This window comes from Lathamus discolor, chromosome 6 (genome assembly GCF_037157495.1).
Source record: "Lathamus discolor isolate bLatDis1 chromosome 6, bLatDis1.hap1, whole genome shotgun sequence".
NCBI classification, from domain to species: domain Eukaryota; kingdom Metazoa; phylum Chordata; class Aves; order Psittaciformes; family Psittacidae; genus Lathamus; species Lathamus discolor.
In genome coordinates this window covers 73270793-73287659 of record NC_088889.1, presented here as the reverse complement: position 1 = coordinate 73287659, position 16867 = coordinate 73270793, and the positions used below count along the sequence as shown (strand labels likewise).

General features: G+C 50.7%; 2 protein-coding genes across 5 annotated transcripts; both read left to right on the top strand.

Moving 5' to 3' along the window:
* Positions 1-354: 354 nt before the first annotated feature.
* On the top strand, positions 355-8612 carry AMDHD2 (amidohydrolase domain containing 2). Of its 2 annotated transcripts, XM_065683585.1 has the most exons (12): positions 355-707; positions 1050-1186; positions 1817-1956; positions 2330-2384; positions 3331-3543; positions 4317-4405; positions 4715-4859; positions 5107-5214; positions 5932-6000; positions 6087-6165; positions 6428-6529; positions 6893-6975. In XM_065683585.1, exons 1-11 carry the CDS (start codon positions 625-627, stop codon positions 6489-6491), a joined length of 1182 nt encoding a protein of 393 aa, XP_065539657.1. In that variant the 5' UTR covers positions 355-624; the 3' UTR covers positions 6492-6529; positions 6893-6975. The 2 variants fall into 2 exon arrangements, with proteins under 2 accessions (XP_065539657.1, XP_065539656.1); XM_065683584.1 differs by lacking the exon at positions 6087-6165 and having other exon boundaries at positions 6893-8612.
* A 180-nt stretch (positions 8613-8792) lies between these two features.
* Positions 8793-16461, top strand: C6H8orf33 (chromosome 6 C8orf33 homolog). 3 transcript variants are annotated; one of them, XR_010613598.1, is made up of 8 exons: positions 8793-9407; positions 10303-10390; positions 11938-12075; positions 12255-12973; positions 14498-14588; positions 14703-14849; positions 14980-16280; positions 16373-16461. XR_010613598.1 is itself a non-coding variant. In XM_065683582.1 (7 exons), the coding sequence occupies exons 1-7, from the start codon at positions 9213-9215 to the stop codon at positions 15174-15176; spliced, it is 1575 nt and encodes a 524-aa protein (XP_065539654.1). In that variant the 5' UTR covers positions 8793-9212; the 3' UTR covers positions 15177-16461. The 3 variants fall into 3 exon arrangements, 2 of the variants coding, with proteins under 2 accessions (XP_065539654.1, XP_065539655.1); XM_065683582.1 differs by having other exon boundaries at positions 14980-16461; XM_065683583.1 differs by having other exon boundaries at positions 8797-9407; positions 14501-14588; positions 14980-16461.
* Positions 16462-16867: the final 406 nt, after the last annotated feature.

Here is a 16867-nt window from a genome sequence, read left to right as displayed (position 1 = left end):
GCCGGGTGTGATTAAACCAGCTAGAGAGTAACCCCCTTCAAACACTGGCTGCGAGGGGGCAGGACGCAAGGCCGCCCTGCAGGGCGCGGGGGGCCTCCTCCCCGGGTGAGGAGCACAGCCGTGTCCGTGACAGCAGCCCCGGCAGGCCGTAGGAGGCCCGAGGACGGCTGTGAAGGGCAGGGCGCGCCGCCGCCGCCGCCGCCTGTCAGGCCAACGCGGGGTGGCCGCGAGGCCTGCCCGCACCGCGACCTCCCCAAGATGGCGGCTCCTTGGGGAGGTGGGGTGATCACGTGGGGCCGGGCGGTAAGGGCGGGGGGAGGAATGTCGGCGCGTCAGCTGAGAGGGATCACGTGACCAATGGCCGGCCCCGGTCCCGCTGCACCGGGCGGGGCTTGCATCGGTCGCGCCGCAGGGCCTTTCCTTACAGCGCCGGCCCGGAGCGCCGGGAGGGGCAGGGCTTGCCGGCTGCCTGCCCCCGGGGCGGTGCTCCGGCACCCCCGCCGCCCACCGGCTCCTGGTCCCGGGGCAGCCCCTCGCACCTGAGCGGTGGCCTTGCCCCAGTGGCAGCCCCGTGCCCTCCCCCCTTCCCCCCCCCCAACTCCCGCCGGTTCTCGCGGGCGCAGTATGCCGTCCAACAAATCCGTGTCGGACGCACCCATCGTCCAGTTCACCAACTGCCGCATCCTGCGGAGTCATCAGCTCCAGAGGTGAGAGGGGCCGGAGCGGTGGGGCTTACCCGGCACCTGAGCCCCCAGGGCTGCAGCACCCGGCGCTGCACCGTCCCCTGCGCCCGGCCTCCGAGGGGGACGAGGCGCGTGATGTGCAGCCCCTCTCTGTTCCCCTCATCCCCGCTGCAAGCCCCTCGGCCGTAGCCACCGCGGTGACGGGGACAGCCCAGAGCCCAGACAGAGCCGTGCTGCCCGTCCTGCCCTGGCAGGCACTGGAGAGCCCACGGTGCTCCTGGGGCTGCTCTGCCCGACGGTGGCCATGGCCACCACCTGCTTCATGTGCTCCACAGGAGCGTGGCCTCTGTGTGATTGTCCCTTCAGGGAGGACCTGTGGGTGCGAGAGGGTAAGATCCTCAACCCGGAAAAACTCTTCTTTGAGGAGAAGGGCTCTGCTGACATCCAGCTGGACTGTAAGGACAGCATCATCGCCCCAGGCTTCATCGACGTCCAGATCAATGGTACAGTGAAGCCACATGCGCTCGCAGAGGGGTGGGGGGTGCCAGATTCCTCCATCCCCATCCTTCAATGCGTACTGCCCCCAGTGAACTTCATTTAGCATGAGGAAGATGTGAGTCACCGAACTAACGGAAAGAACAATTTTGCCCATGGTTGGTGCTGTCATGAAACTGATCCCCTCTGTCTGGGTGGGGGTTTCAGCCCAGATTTCCTCTTAACCTCGTTTTTATGAACATTTTATCCTTCTCCTGCGCTGTTAGGGTACCCGCCCTGCCAGGGTGTGTGAGGATAGTGCAGGGTTTAACCAACAGAACACACATTACCTGCAGTAGCTCTTCCCTGAGGGTCTGGAGGGGCTTGTTCTATGGTAGCCTGTGTCAGATCCCCTTTACAGTGAGGAATCCTCAGATTTAACTCTGCATCAAAATCAAAAGTTAATGCTTGCAAAACGCTGGGATGCTGTGGGAAAGGCACTTCAGGAGGACAGCGCTAGTTGGATTTGCACTTGCAGAGCCTTGCTAACATAGGGCAGAAGTGGTGGCGGAGCCTTTTGCTTCTGGTCTGTGCCGTGCACATGGAGCAGCTTGCTCCAGTCATGCTGCAGTTTCATATCTGTTTGGTTCATGGTGCAGGAGGCTTTGGGGTGGACTTCTCCCTGGCTACAGATGACTTCAGATCAGGGATTGACATGGTCAGTCAGAAAATCCTCTCCCATGGCGTGACCTCCTTCTGTCCCACCCTGGTGACCTCTCCTCCCGCTGTGTACCACCAGGTAAGTGACTTTCTCCTCTCTCATCCACAGGGGGATTAAGGGCTGAAGTTGGTACCAAGAGGTGAGAGAGTCAAGGCTGGGCCCACAGGGACTGGGATAGCTGCCTTGGGGGGAAAAGCCATTGACGTGAGGAGCTGGACTCTACTCCTGGATTTCTTGCTCATAACCTTTAGACCTCTGAGACAGTGATGCCTCCCAGACCAGCTGTGCACATCAGAGCTTCTAGCTGACTTTTTTCTCTGTGGGCTGTGTTTGGCTGATGGTTCCAAGTGGTCCAGCTTCAAAGCTCTCTCTGGACCTGACATGTGGGTTGTGCTTTGGCAGGCTGGGGTGCTGTGCCTAGGGTGCCATGTCTGACAAACCCTTTTTCTAGGTTCTCCCTCAGATCAGTATAAGAAATGGTGGAGCCCACGGAGCAGGTATCTTGGGTAAGTGGTTTCGTCCCTCACTGTCTTCTCTGGTTCTACTCTAAGTAGGCAATTATCTTGTTAAGGGGAAAGAAGCTACTGTAGGAACAGCACAAATAGGAGCTGGAGCTCTTTTCATGGGAGGGATGGGTGGGCACAGACACCACCTTGGAGTATTGTGTTCAGCTCTGGAGGCAGCAACACAAGAGGGATGTGGAGCTGTTGGAGCGAGTCCAAAGGAGGCCATGGAGTTGCTGCGAGGGCTGGAGCAGCTCTGCTTGAGACAGGCTGAGAGAGCTGGGCTGGTTCAGCCTGGAGAAGAGAAGGCTCCTTAAGGGGAGACCTTAGAGCAGCTCCAGTGCCTAAAGGGGCTACAAGAAAGCTGGAGAGGGGCTTTGGGCAAGGGCCTGTAGGGACAGGACAAGGGGGAATGGCTTTGACCTGCCAGAGGGGAGACTGAGATGAGCTCTTAGGCAGAAGCTCTTCCCTGTGAGGGTGCTGAGGCGCTGGCACAGGGTGCCCAGAGAAGCTGTGGCTGCCCCATCCGTGGCATTGTTCAAGGCCAGGTTGGATGGGGCTTGGATCAGTCTGGTGTAGTGGAAGGTGTTTCTGCCTGTGGCAGGAGACTGGAACTGGATGAGCTTTATGGTCCCTTCTAAACCAAACCAGTCTGGGATTCTGTGATCCACTTTTTCCCTCAGTCTGAGCCTGGCCTGTGAGTGGTCTGTCATTGTACATGCTCTGCTTCAGCTCTTTTGTCCCTACGGCTTAGTGGCAGTGGGGTAGCTGGGCTTGGCTAGCTTCCAGCCCTGCATCTTTCTCTGTGCTGAGCTCAGAGTAATCTGAGCTGTGTGTTTTGCTGCAGGAGAATGGCAGGAGCTTGATTGGAGCAGGGTAGACACAGCAGGTTTCCTTGGTTCTTATCAGGGAGAGGAAGGGTCATGGTTTTGTGTTCCTATTTGGGCAGGGGCCCATCTGGAAGGACCGTTCATCAGCAAGGAGAAGAAAGGGGCACACCCAGAGCACTGCCTTCGCACCTTTGAGGCAGGTGCCTTCCAGGACCTGCTGGCCACCTACGGGTCCCTGGACTGCGTCCGGATTGTCACCCTTGCCCCAGAGATGAAGAGGAGCAGTGAGGTGATCCGGGAACTCACCAAGAGGGGCATCTGTGTGTCGCTGGGTAAGGGCTGGGGCAGAGGAGGCTTAGCGGGGGTTCTGTCTCCCTGCCCCTCTTCTGGGGCTGTGGCATCTCTAATGGTGTCTCAGTGTGACTGGACAGGGTGGGATTTTCTTTTCCCTAGCCTTTATGGAGGTGACAGACCTGTCACAAATGGTGTGACACAGTGTGGTGCTGTGAATCTGTGGCCCTTTGTACGATAACGGCTGAAATTCATATTTATTGATTGAGGAGCCCCTGCTGTTGAACACAAGGTAGCATTTGGTGCTGGTCATACACAGGAAAGAATAGCAGTCTTAAATAGCAGTTCTTAAAAGAATAGCAAAGATGTAATTGAGGATTGGTGACATGGAAAGGTTGAAACTTTGAAATTCCACTGCTTCAGGCCTTATTTGACAGGTGAAATAAATTTCCAGAGGTTACTGCTGAGTTTTGATAACTCTGCTTTTCAACCAGAAGCACTGTAGGAGACCTCTCCCTCCAGTATCTTGCTGGCCACTGACTTAAAACTGTCTGCACTTTTCTTGTCTTCTGTTTCACAAACTGTTCTTTGCCTCAGAACATTGAAGAAATCCCTTTAAAAGAAAAAAAAAGAAAGAAAGAGTGGGGCAGTTACTCAGTTTGAATTTTACCCTGACACATGAGACACCTCTGTGCTGAGGCTGGCATCTCACGGTGGGGCATCAGAGTTGAGTCCTAGTGATGAAGCATCTTCACTCCTGCAAGGAAATAAAGGGAGGTGGGTAGAGAAATCAGGTGTTGGTCTTTGTTCCCAGGTCACTCAGTGGCTAATCTCTCCGAGGCCGAGGATGCTGTGCAGCATGGTGCTACCTTCATCACTCACCTCTTCAATGCCATGTTGCCGGTGAGTAGCTGGAGGCACTTGCCCAGCACTGGTGTTGCTTCTGGTGCTTTCTCTCCTGCTTCCCATAGATGCATATTTTCCCCAGCTTGTTTTGTACCAAGTCTTGCCATGAGGTTTTGGGATGGAACCTCTGGCTTCACATTTCTACAGTGTGATCTAAAAGACTTGAGATTGGAGGAAATGTTCAGATTTGCCTCGTAAAGGACAGAGTGTTCAGCTGCCAGGCACTGTTTAATAGAGATGGCAGCTGCGTCCCCTGCTGCGAGTCCTGGTGGTGCTCTACAGCTTGTCCTCTCTCCCCTTGGGCAGTTCCACCATCGTGACCCTGGGATCGTGGGGCTGCTGACAAGTGACAAGATTCCAGCTGGGCGGAGGGTCTTCTATGGCATGATCTCTGACGGCATCCACACCAACCCTGCCGCCCTGCGAATCGCCCACCGAGCCCACCCTAAAGGTGAGCTATGATGGGCCCACGCAGTGACACCAGCCATTGCCCACAAAACACACGAGTTCTGTGGTGCACTGCCCTTGCTGCCTGAGAGACCACAGCCACAGGGGCTGATCCGCCAGCCCTTTTGCTTTGGTTGCATGTGGCTAGAGGCATCTTGGCCCCTCTCTGGGAGGGCTGGTGAGGTACAGTGCCCAGAGCTCAGCAAGATGAGCTGCAAAGCTAAGGCAGCCCCTTTTCTTGCATCCCTCAGGCCTGGTGCTGGTGACAGATGCGATTGCTGGCATGGGACTGGCACCAGGTCGGCACACACTGGGGCAGCAGGTGGTGGAGATTGATGGGCTGAACACCTACATTGCAGGTAAGTGCTTCTTGCTAAAGAGCCAGGGACAGTGCTGGCAGTCATGCCTGTTCCTGGAGAGCTCAGCACACCTTGCAGTACCTGTTGGAGCAGGGCAGCACTTGTGCCACCCTGTTGGGTTTTGGTGCCTGATGGCTCTTCAGGGACTTTGCCCTGGAGAGAGAATGAGACATCTCATAAAGAGGGGAAGTACCCCATCTTCGTGGGGTGAGGAGGAATCTTGCAGTTCGTAGCTGTCTGCAACACCTTTGAACACAGTGTCATGGATGCCAGAGGTTCCAGTGGGATCAGGAAGGACAGAGAAATCCTACACATACTTATTGTCCCTTGTCTTTACTGTAACACAACCACTCTTGCTAAGTTCCCTAAGCTGCAAGCAGTTGGAAACTGGGAAGGTATTTCAGGAAGGATCATTCTCAGTGTCCTTCCACTGTCTCTGACAGCAGATGCCTGTGTTGTATGCTAGTTTCATCCGGTCCAGCTGGTCTCACAGTGGAGCTGCTGGGGCACATCCCAGTACCTGTCCCTGCACTGCCAGCATGGGTCCTCTCTTGCCACCTTCTGTCATTGGGCAGCAATGGCTGAAGGCCCTTCAACTTGCTTCCTGTGCAGTCCAGGATTTCTACCCCTTCTGGTCATGTTATACTTTCCAACCACTCCACTTCTCCTTGCTATGAGTTGTGGGACCTGCTCAGCACTATCCTGTTCCTCTTCCAGGCACAAAGACCCTGAGCGGCAGTGTGGCGACCATGGACACGTGTGTGCGGAACTTTCAAGAAGCCACAGGTAAGTAAGTGGTGTCCATAAGCTGCTGCTCCCTACCTTGATGTGGGAAGAGGTCTCTGTCTTGCCAGCTGTGTCCACTCCACCAGGCAATGTTCCCTCTCACCTGGGACATGATGAGATGGGCTGGGATCAGCAGCACTGGCCTCGGATGAGCACCTTTTTTTGGTGAGGGTTCATTTTAACCCATAGCACTGATGAGAGGTGAACCCTCCTGTGCTTTTCTCCCCTTCCCATTCCCTAGATGTTCAGTTCTCCTCTTCCTTCTATCTCTCATAGGGATGTTTCCCCTCCCCAGCTCCATTCACTGTGGTGAGGGTGTTCCAGGTCAGGTCCCTGCCAGGGTGACAGTTGCCTTAGCTGTGGGGGTTCAGTCTGCTCTGGCAACAGGGCTGTTTGCTGCCCTAATGTCTCCCCTTCTCTGTCCAAGGGTGCTCAGTAGAGATCGCGTTGGAGGCAGCGTCTCTGCATCCTGCCCAGCTGCTGGGGATTGAACGCAAAAAAGGGACACTAAATTATGACTCCGATGCAGGTACTGGTGTTGGGACAGCAGGTACTGGTACAGGGACAACAGTGTTAGGGCTCCTGGCTGCTGGGGCTGCTGCAAACACATCTTCATCCCCTGCTTCATTGGGAGCTGCAGGGAGACTTGCTCTACCTGGGATTTGCTCTGGGCTTTTGCTCCAGCGGTGTTTCCCTTGGGTGCTGGTGTTGTTTTGTGAGCCCTTTGGTGAGACCCCATTTCTCAGCCAACATGGAGCAGAGCTGCCATAGCAAGGATGGCACCATGCCGCTGTCCTGCTGCCGTTTGTGGGGTGGGGGGAATCTCTTCCCTGCTGAGCCCAGCTCTTCCCAGCCAGCTTCAGCTGCTTGCTTTCTCTCTCACCCGATGCAGATTTCCTGATGCTGAATGACGATCTGTATGTGCAAGCCACGTACATCGCAGGCGAGGAAGTCTGGAGACAGGATGCAATGGGCATGTGACGCTGGGCTGTCCCAGTGCCCTCCAGGCTCCCTGGCACTGTGGTAGCAGCTCGGGCAACCACCCCACTTCTCTCTTTTCTTCTTTTGTTTTTTTAATTCCTTCCTGCAATTCCCTTAAAGGAGCCTCATACCAAAGAGCTGCATTTTCCAGCGCAGCCGCTTCTTGCAGTTACAGCTGTGCCTGCACCAGATGTGTTGGTGCTTGGTTGGTGGTGTGGGGAGAGCAGGCAGATCTGTGCTGTGGGTTCTGCCAGGCCCTGGAGTGACCTGAAGGCCTGCACAGCTGCCCTGCATGGTGTCCCCAGACAGAGGTGCTCCTGTCACCATCTCACAGCAGTGTGAAGCTGTCCCAGCCTTTGCACTGTTTTATAGAGCACACACTAACCTGCCCTGTGCCCGAGGCAGGCTTAAGCCAATTCCATTCCCCTGCCTGCTCTTTGCCTTGCTTCTGGGCAGCCATGGCTGGTCAGACATCAGCTTCCATCAGCTCAGCTCTCAGCTCTTCACATTAAAAGGTTCCTGTTGTGTCAACAGAAGTTGAGGATCACATTCTCTTCCCCCAGCAGTCCCTCTGCCATATATCCTCAGAGCAAGGCTGTCGCAGCTTGCCGACTTGGTGCTGTTGTGGGGCTGTGAATCCATGTGGGCTGAATCCTCAGGGCAGAGGTCAAACCCAGGAAAAACGAATCATTGCGGGTCCTTTGTGCTTTTCCCCTTCATGGGCATTGAGTTCACAGCACGTGATTTCAGCTGGAGACATGGACAGCATCCTGCCACAGAAGGCAATGTTCCTCTTAACCCCTTGTTCTGGATAGATGGGTTCTGCAGGGTCTTTGCTCAGCCCCTGATGGGGTTGTGAATCCTCAGGTCACAGACAGGAAGTTTTGCTTTAGGGGACGCATCCAGATTGATGCTGACAGGCACACGAGCTCTCAGTCCAGCTCAGGGACTGAGGGAAGGAGAACTACACTGGGATTCTGGCATTTCAAGGCAGCTCATGATAGCTCATTATTGCCATGTTCATTATTATCTTCTCCAGTGTCTGGCTGTCAGCTCTTTTCCTGACACTTGGCCACTTCTGTGTGAAGACTGTTGTTCATTTGAAACCTACCATAGTCAGAACAGCCTTGTGATAGTTCTTGGACAACCTCCAGACAAGTCTCAGACCAATTAGATGAGTTTTGTATGAGGGGAGGGCTTAGACAAGGGCTAAGTCTTAGCAAGAGTGGAGGCTGTAAGGCAAGGCAGGAGCCTGTTCAGGAGGGGCTGAAGTGTGCCCATTTTTCCAGTACATTTTTGTAACCTTTAACAGCAACATTTGGAAGTGCTTTCCTCACACTTAGAGCCTTGCTGGAATAACTGGCAGCCTTGGGGAATTTATAACATGAACTGCCAATGTCAGCAGAAATTATAACGATCTGAAGCATTTGAAAGGGACATCAAATACTGTGCTAGGAAACATAACCTGCTGCAGCATTACACATCCCCATGAGGGCATTTTGGGCTGCTGTTGGAAAAAAAATCCAAGGGGAAAAAAATGCGTATGAAACAAGGTGTCTAATTTTTTTTTATTATTATGATTTACAAAACTAAGCAATTGAAATCTAAAATAGAAATGGAATTAGACAACACCTGTACCTGTCTATTGCCCTCTTTTTGTCTGCTGAAGGTATGCTGTACCCTGTGTTGTATGGTGGTGTGTCAGGGTGGGATGGGTGCTGCTGTCCCAGGGCCTCTGCACCCGGGTGGGGATGCTGCTGAAGTGGCTGTGGGATTTGGTCCATGGAGGGAGGCCACAGCTGGACAGCGGTGCCCTGGCACTGGAAATGAATCATAGCATGGTTTGGGTTGGAAGGGACCTTAAAGCTCATCCAAGTCCAGCCCCTTGCCACGGGCAGGGGCACCTTCCGCTGGAGCACGTTGCTCCAAGCCCCGTCCGACCCGGGCCCAGGAGACAGGAGGCCAGCTGGGGCACGGGGGCACCGCCGAGGGTGGAGCTCAGCTCATCCGGTCCCGGCCCCTCCGCGCCTCGGCACCTGCGGCCCGTCTCTCGCCCGTCGCACCGCGCAGGCCCCGCCGAGGGCAGAGGAAGGCCGGTGGCGGCCCGCGGCGGGGCCTGTCGCTTTCCCTACCGCGGGTCCGTGCCGGGGAGCGGGCGCTGTCCGGGAAGGGCGCCGCTTCCCCTGGGGCGGGCTTGCGGAACGGCTGCGCGGGGATGAAGGAGCGGGCGGATGGCGGCGCGGAGCGCTGGGTGGGCGGTGCGTGGCGGCCTGTCCTTCCGCGCCTGCACCCGCCGCCCTCGGCGCCTGCCTCAGGCCCGGGGCCCGCTGGTTGGTGCTGGGCCCTGCTGCCAGGGTGAAGCCGCAGCCGGGAGTCCGCCTGCTGTTGGTGGCCGGAGGTGGCCCGGAGCCTCCGGCATGGAGCAGGTAAGGGCTTCGCTTGTCCCCGCTGCCTCAAGCACGTCTTGCCCCGGCTCCTCCCGGGGTCCAGGCTCTGCTCCAGCCGCAGCTCTGCCCTCAGCCCCCGGGGGCTCTTTAAAGCGCTTTCCCTGGCATTGTGCCGCGTTTTGCAGTTCCTGGTCACCTCCGTGTCCCGCTGAGGCAGGGTTGTGATTTACTTCACTTCCTAAGGCGCCGTAAGGGCTGTCTTGTTCACGGGCGGGCTTCTGACCCTTACTGTGCTTAGCAGGAGGCAGGAGGGCTGTAAATACAGCAGTCTGGAGGATTTGTGTTCAGCGTAAAGATGAATCCTGTGTATTGCCAGTGCTGTGCTGGTGGGAATTTTATACTGCATTCTCTCCTTTATTCTTTCCTGTGTTCCCATCTAATGGCTTGTTGTTTGCTTCTGCTACAGCTCCGCTTTTGTTTTACAGACTCAATGAAATTATGCCATAGAATAAACTTCAGGAAAAATGAGAAATCTTCCACTGGGGCCTTTAAAAAGGGAAGAGTGGGGAAACAACCAACCAAACACCCCTAAAACCAATAAAATAAGCAGGAAGCCCTGGTTTGCCATGAGGGGCTGGTTTACTGCTAGTAAGAGTTTGTTGTCTTTAATTTTTGAGATAAAGAGGGCTCATTTGGTGCCCTCTAAATAGGGAGAATTGTAGGGCATTTGTCCCACCCTGTGCTGTATTGATTTATGGTATAAATTGAGCTGTGACATGACACACTTCAAGCATAAAGCCAGAAAGGCGTTAATGACTCTTTAGTTTGACCTCCTATAACAGGGGAGAGGACTTCTGAAAACTCTGGTTTTGAATCAGTTTTGTAAGTGAGAGATTCGTGCTTCTTTTAAACACTGTGCCTTCCCATGTCCAAGGGTCCCCAGGGCACTTTCCAAGAGAAGCTGCAGTGGTGCATTTCACAGCTGGAGGCAAATCTTCACCTCAGCCCAACCCCCAAACAAGGTATGTTGCCTCCTTCACAGTCCACAGCCGTATTCCAATCTCTGACCTGGGTGTTTTCCTGCTTCTACTTTTTCCTATTCTTGGGTTATATGGAATTTATTCTAAATACAAAACAACATAAAGCATTGAACTTAAGATTTGTCTGTCTGGAAGCAGCTTATCTTTTATTCCTGTGACATTAATTCTCTCTGTTTTCTTTATTCTTTCTCATGTTCCCTTCTAATGGATCATTCTTTGGTTCTGCTACAGCTCTGCTTTTGTTTTCTGATTGCAGTGAAACACTGTATCAGTGCATCTGCCCCTTAAGCACCAGTAGGTTTATTTCTGTGAAGCTTGTTCCTTATTGTTCATGTTCCAAAGACAAATTACACAAAAGATAAAATCCTATTAAATCGTTTTCAGAAGTTGCATCTAGTCAGTCCAACTTGTAAATGTATGAAGGAAGACATATATCCTGCTTCTGCTGATGGCTGGTAGTTAACATTTAGAGGAGTGGTGTGACTACCCTTTGTAAGGTGCCACGGTGAGTGTTTGCTGGATCACCGAAGGTTATAGCAGTGATGAATTCATGCCCACACACCAGGCTCAACCATTGGACCATTTTGTTACACCTGTGTCTTGTGCTTGGTACCTAGTGTCCAGCAGCAGAGCGAGAGGCTGAAACTTTTTCTAGCTCTTTGTGGCAGCTCTTAATAGTGAGCAGGCCTTGAATACAGCCAGTCAAACCCCTTGAAAGCAGATGGAAATGTGTGCTCAGGACCGTGGCACCCACTTTAGTGGGTGGCTGCAGCCCCTCTGTGGCACTTCTGCCTTGCACTTGCGTGTCATTACTCTGTCTCTAGCATGGGACTCACTGTTGAGTCTGCAAAATACACCTCATTTGGAGAGTCCCAGAGAGGTGCACTGCAGCCAGGGGAGATGGGGGGGTGTCCATTCCAAAATGCTCGTCAGAGTACATCAAGCTTTTTTGTGGCTTGAAATGTGTGAGACAAGCACTAGAAGATTCTGCATATCTGGAGTTCTGAAAACAAGGTATTTTGGGAACAGCTATGCTTTTTAGAGAATTTGACTCACAGAATTGGGATTACTGTTGTGGTCAGGGTGGTTCATCTGAGAGTCAAGCACAGTTCCTCCTTTTCAGGGTATGCTCCATACTCAGATTTTTCCCAGTTTTCCAGAGAAGAGACACCAAGCTAGGCTCTTGGATTTGTCAGTGGTTTTGGGGGAAGGGTTGTTGAGCCCTGTGTAGCTTCTGTGCCATTAGCAGCACACCTTCTGCAATTTAAGATTCTTACTATATATAATAAGCAGTTAAAATCTACTTATTTACACACGCACACGCACACCCCCTTTAAGAACATTTCATGGTATTTCAGCTTCTAGGAGCACTTTGAGTTTTCTTTCAACTGAATGCCAGTCATGGATTAGTCAGGTGGTATGAACACGACACATTCAGAGGAGACCCAGTCATCAGCATCCCACAGTGTGGTGTGTAAGGCCTACTGTAACCTGCTTCTTGTCTCTTTTGGTCTTTTTCTTGAGTGCAGCAGAGGAGACCCAGTGCATTCTCAAGGTCCTGTGCTCCCATGACACCCCTTTTGTGAATAAGCAAGAAGTGATGAACCGCGTGTTTGAGGATTATCACCTCAAGATGGCTGACGATCAGATGTGCATGGACAAAGCAGGTGAGCTTGAACTGTCAGGTGATGGTGACATTTAGTTCTTTTCTGTTGATTTCTTACGTTGCAGCTTATGACTGGATTGCCTCTCTGTGGCAGTGTCTTACAGAGGGAGTTGCAGTAGCAGTGGCAAGTTGCAGTAGGGAACTGGCAAGTTGATAGAAACATTATGCTTTCTTTCCTAGACATGAAACCTGGTGATGTGGAGGTACAGCAGAGTAGTGGGCAGGCTTCAGATGGTGTGGTGCATGGGGAGCAATCTGACCAAATCTCCAAGGCAAAGCCAAAGTGGTTCATGTTGCCTGACAACAGCTTCCAATTTGATTTTACACTTTCTGACAGCGACCCAGAAGCAACTGGCACACCTTTGGAAACAGTCCCTGATGTCAGTGGTGATGAGCAGATAGAAACCAATGCTGGAGCCACTGAGCAGCACAGGAATGGAGCCTTGAGTTTTGCTGCCTCTGGACAAGAACCCAAGTTTGCTTTCAACTTTGCCATCACAGATGAAGACTGTCCTCTGAGTCAGTTAGTTCCAGCAAGCCAACAGACAGACTGTACAGCAGGTCATGAGGTGCTGGGTAATTCTCTGCTTGCTGAATCAGGAGGTGTACCACAGATTGCAGCCTTGCAGAAGTCTGAATTGACTCAAACTACAGGTAGTTCACCCAAAGAGGATAGAAGCCATGTCACATTAAAGATCCCCCAGTCAGAGACTGCTCCTGGAGATGGGACAGTGGCAGAGAAAGCAGCAGATGGAGCTGCCCAGAAGAAAAAGAAGAAGAAACAAAAAACATCTGTCAATAAAAAGGAGATAAAAGAAACTGAGATCAACAGAAAGGCAAAGGCAGAAGCTAGCAGATGTCAAAATGCAGGTACTTCCCACCAGGATGAGACCTCTCAGGTATTTAAATATTGATGGGATCCTGTAATTTATAAACCCTGGAGCAAAAGGGAAGCTTCATCTCTTTGCATATTTAACAGTGTAGTGGCTTGAGAGAGAACCTGAAAGACCAGGGTTGCTGCTTATTTCTTACAGCAGCTGTTTTCTTTCTCTGCTAGACACCTGAAGAACCTGATAGCTGAGAAGAAGTTAATGGTCCTTCGTTGTCTGCTTCAGGCTTGTGCTGAAACATTTCATGTTTAAACATCTGATGGCTAATCCTGGGAAGCTGGGTGCCACAGTTTCTTAAAAAAACTAGAGGCAGCTCTCCTCAGTCAGAGCTAAGCTGGTATTTGTGCATGCTGAACCAGGCACTGTACCCTGACTGGCATGTTACTGGGTAGGATGAATTGCCCACATAACACAAATAGCAAATCTGAGGTGCAGAGCTGTTGCCTGGTATAGCAGCAGCTATGGCAGGGTCTGATGTGAAGCTTAAGGGTACTTCTGAGATTCTTGTAAGGCATGGCCAAAAATAGACTGAAGTTGTAAGTTATGTGTAAACACACCATTAAGGCACACCCTGAGGTTTTCTGGTGTTCTGCTAAGGTCCAGATCTTCACTTCATTCTTCTTTCCAGCACTGGTATAGTTATTATTAACGAACAATGCCAGCTGAGTGATACTGAAATCCAGAATTGCAAAACACTTGCTTACATTAACATTCTACACAGAAATTGCACTGAGTGGTTACCTGCCTCTTCAGGCATTCCATCCATAGTGCTGCTTCAGCAACAACCCTACCAATAAGCACAGCTGAGTACCGGGAAGGTAGGAAGGTGATGGAAAGATAGAAAGATGATTTAAAACTCTTTCAGTCCATTGGAATGACACTGTTGTAAGGAAGAGGAGACAGCATGAATGCTTTTGTGTTTACATGTACATAACAGTTAAGAATTGCTTCAGCCCCAGGGTGCTGCTCTCGTTCCTTCTCCCTGCCACTGCCCAGTTAGCCAGCTGGCTTTGCTCAATGGGACTTGGCTTCTTTCATCTTCATGGGCTTCAGCCTCCTTTTCATGCATTTCTGGTTGTGCAGGCAACCAGAGCTCGGTGTTTCAGGAGCTGAAACACCAAGACTCAGCTTCTAATTTTGTCCATTCTTTGCTTTTTTGATTATGGGCAGGTTTGGGGCAGCTTTATTTTTTTTGTTAATGCTTATTCCTCCCACCTGTAAGTTGACTTGACAGCTTCTTTCAGAGGAAAGGCCTGGAAAGCTTTCCAGAAAATAGCATTCTGATGATGCATCTAGATGACAGCCAAATACTAAATCCATCAAATAGAGGCAGTAAGTTGCAACTGAATATTTGTCCAGTGCTTTACGTTTGTCCAGTGAAAAACGCCACAGGGGAAAGTCATGAAGTCTATAAAGTGACAACCAGAACATGAAACTTGAATAGTCCTGACTTTATGCAGATGTTTTTTTCCTGTGTAGCACCTGCTGCTCTAATTTTTGGTTGTCATGCTCACTCTGCTTCATGTTGCATAGCAGTCTGGGAACCAGCTGTGGAAGGAGGTGGACTGGTGTGTGGAACAGCTGGAACTTGGCCTGAAGACACAGAAATCCACTCCAAAGCAGGGTAAGCATTCCAGCGAATAAGAGATCTCCCCTGTGGAAAGGGCTGGCAGGCATGTTGGAGCAGAGAGCCACTGGGGTCTTAAACTGTGCCTTGTTTCTCCTTTGGGTGCTTCAGTCGACGAGGCTCTCCGTGCAATCAAGACATTGCGGAGTGACAAGGCTCCGCTGGTGAAGAAGCGTCAGCTCATGAGAGCCATGTTTGGAGACTACAGGAAGAAGATGGAGGAGGAGCTGTGCAAAGAGCTGAAGCTCATGGAAGCAGGTAGGAGAACTTTGCATGATGGGGGAAGAGAAAATGAAAGTGCTTTGCCTTTCATATTGCTTTACAGAGTGAGACCTCGCTATATGAGATGAGTAAACATCTTTCATTGCTCTTTGCTCCCCTCCTTGAGCTGTGAAATCTGCCAGAGTTGTGAAAGTGAAGAGAAGCATCTGCAAGAAGAAAGGCCAGTTCATCCGGAAGTGCTCAGAAGCTTGCAGGAAAAGCCAAGATTCAGCAGGATGCCTTTCAGAATCACCCAGGGCACTTAACACAGGCCCATTCAAATTCACACCTTCGCAAGAAGAGTTTCGCTTTAATTTCTTGTAGGAAACTCTAAAACTATGGCTGAAACCTGTGCTATATATCCGGTAAACCTAAGAATGATGGAAAGATGCTGTGCAGTAGGAAATATTACCCAAAAAACTCAGTCTTTTCTAAAGTAAGGTTCCTCTTTCAGAAGAAGATAAAGCTTCTGTGAAGATTCAGCACAGAAGCATCCAGCTATAATGGATAGTTGGATGCTTCTACTCCATGTGAGTTAATGTAGCCTCTGGTATCCAGAATGCCCTGGGCAGTGTGTGTCATCACTGCCACCTAGAGTAGGAGTTCAGGGTCTTGGAGGAAAATGAGTGAGAATTGTCCTTGCTCATTCGTCTATTCACTTGAACAGGTATAGACTTCAAAGACAATTGCAAATGTTGCTTTAATCTAGCTTAGGGATGAAAGGACAGTTGTTTCCAGACAGGGATAGATTTTTGTTGCTGAAGTGAGGTACTGGCCAGCTGGGAAGGATGTACAATCGGCTCTTAAAAAACAAGTTTACTGTATAAGTAGCCCAGTTACAATCACCAGTGACTCAGAGGCTGAATCAGCTGCATGCCAAAGCTTGGGTGGTGGTGGAATGAACTGAGAAAGCCCACTGACTCTTCTGCGTTGGATTTGTATTATATTTTTGCTACCTGAACAGTTGAATGTGTCTCTCCACACAATGGAGTTTCAGTGTTTCAATACTACAACCCATCTCCTGTGTTTATGCAGAAAATCTTCCTCTTTAAGCTTAAAAAAGCTGAAGGAACAGAAGTCCTTTAAAAGGAAAGATGGTATCAGGTGTCCCTGGGTGCAGTGTTCTCCTTCATTTTTATAGTCCAGTCATCCTGCCTGAGAGGCAAGAAAAGTGTAGGCAAGTTCCAGGGTGTACTGGGAACAGCTGAGATGGTGGAAAACGTTTGCTAGGAAAGGCTTCAAAAAACCTGATGTTGGCTACAAAAAAAAAAAAAAATACTAATCTCTGATACATTTGGTTCCATCTGTGATATTTTTTGTTTGTTTTAAAGAATGCATATCTAGCATAAGGAGAAACTGAACCTGGGTAACATACCTGATGAGGAAAAATATGCAGAGAAAACTTTTAAGTCTTCTGGAAATCAGTAGGTGAGCAAATGAATTCTTTTGCTTGCCGAGGAGCACTGCTGGGACTTTGACTGTGTGGAACAACACTATACTATATTTTTTTTTATTTCCAGGGCCTTATATTACGCATGCAGAAGCTGTGTCATCAAACTTTTTGTGTTTTCATGCCATTTAGTAAGATTAAAAAGCATCTTGTACATGACCTTGGATCTGCACTTGTTTTCTTTCCTAGCTGGTTATGCAGCATAAGTCTGGGAAAACAGGTATTTTGTTCCTACCTTGTTTCAGGTCAATCATTCTCAGGTCTGGAAATGAACTTTGCACTTTCTGTAAGTGTACTGTCCTTAGGATGGAGGAAAAGCAAAGCAGGCTCCTTTCTCCAGGCTTGGCCTAGCTGAGCACACAGAGAAATCTGTAGTGGCAATAGACAGGCTGACCAGGTACATCTAGTACAGGATAATTATTTCCACATGAAGAATCCCATTATTCATATAAATTCCCATGGAGGTCAGTTGAGCAAAAATTTGAGGAATTCCTCCCAAATACAGAATACATAAGAATATTTACAGTAAATTGCAAATATAATCAAGGTTGGATGATATACTTTG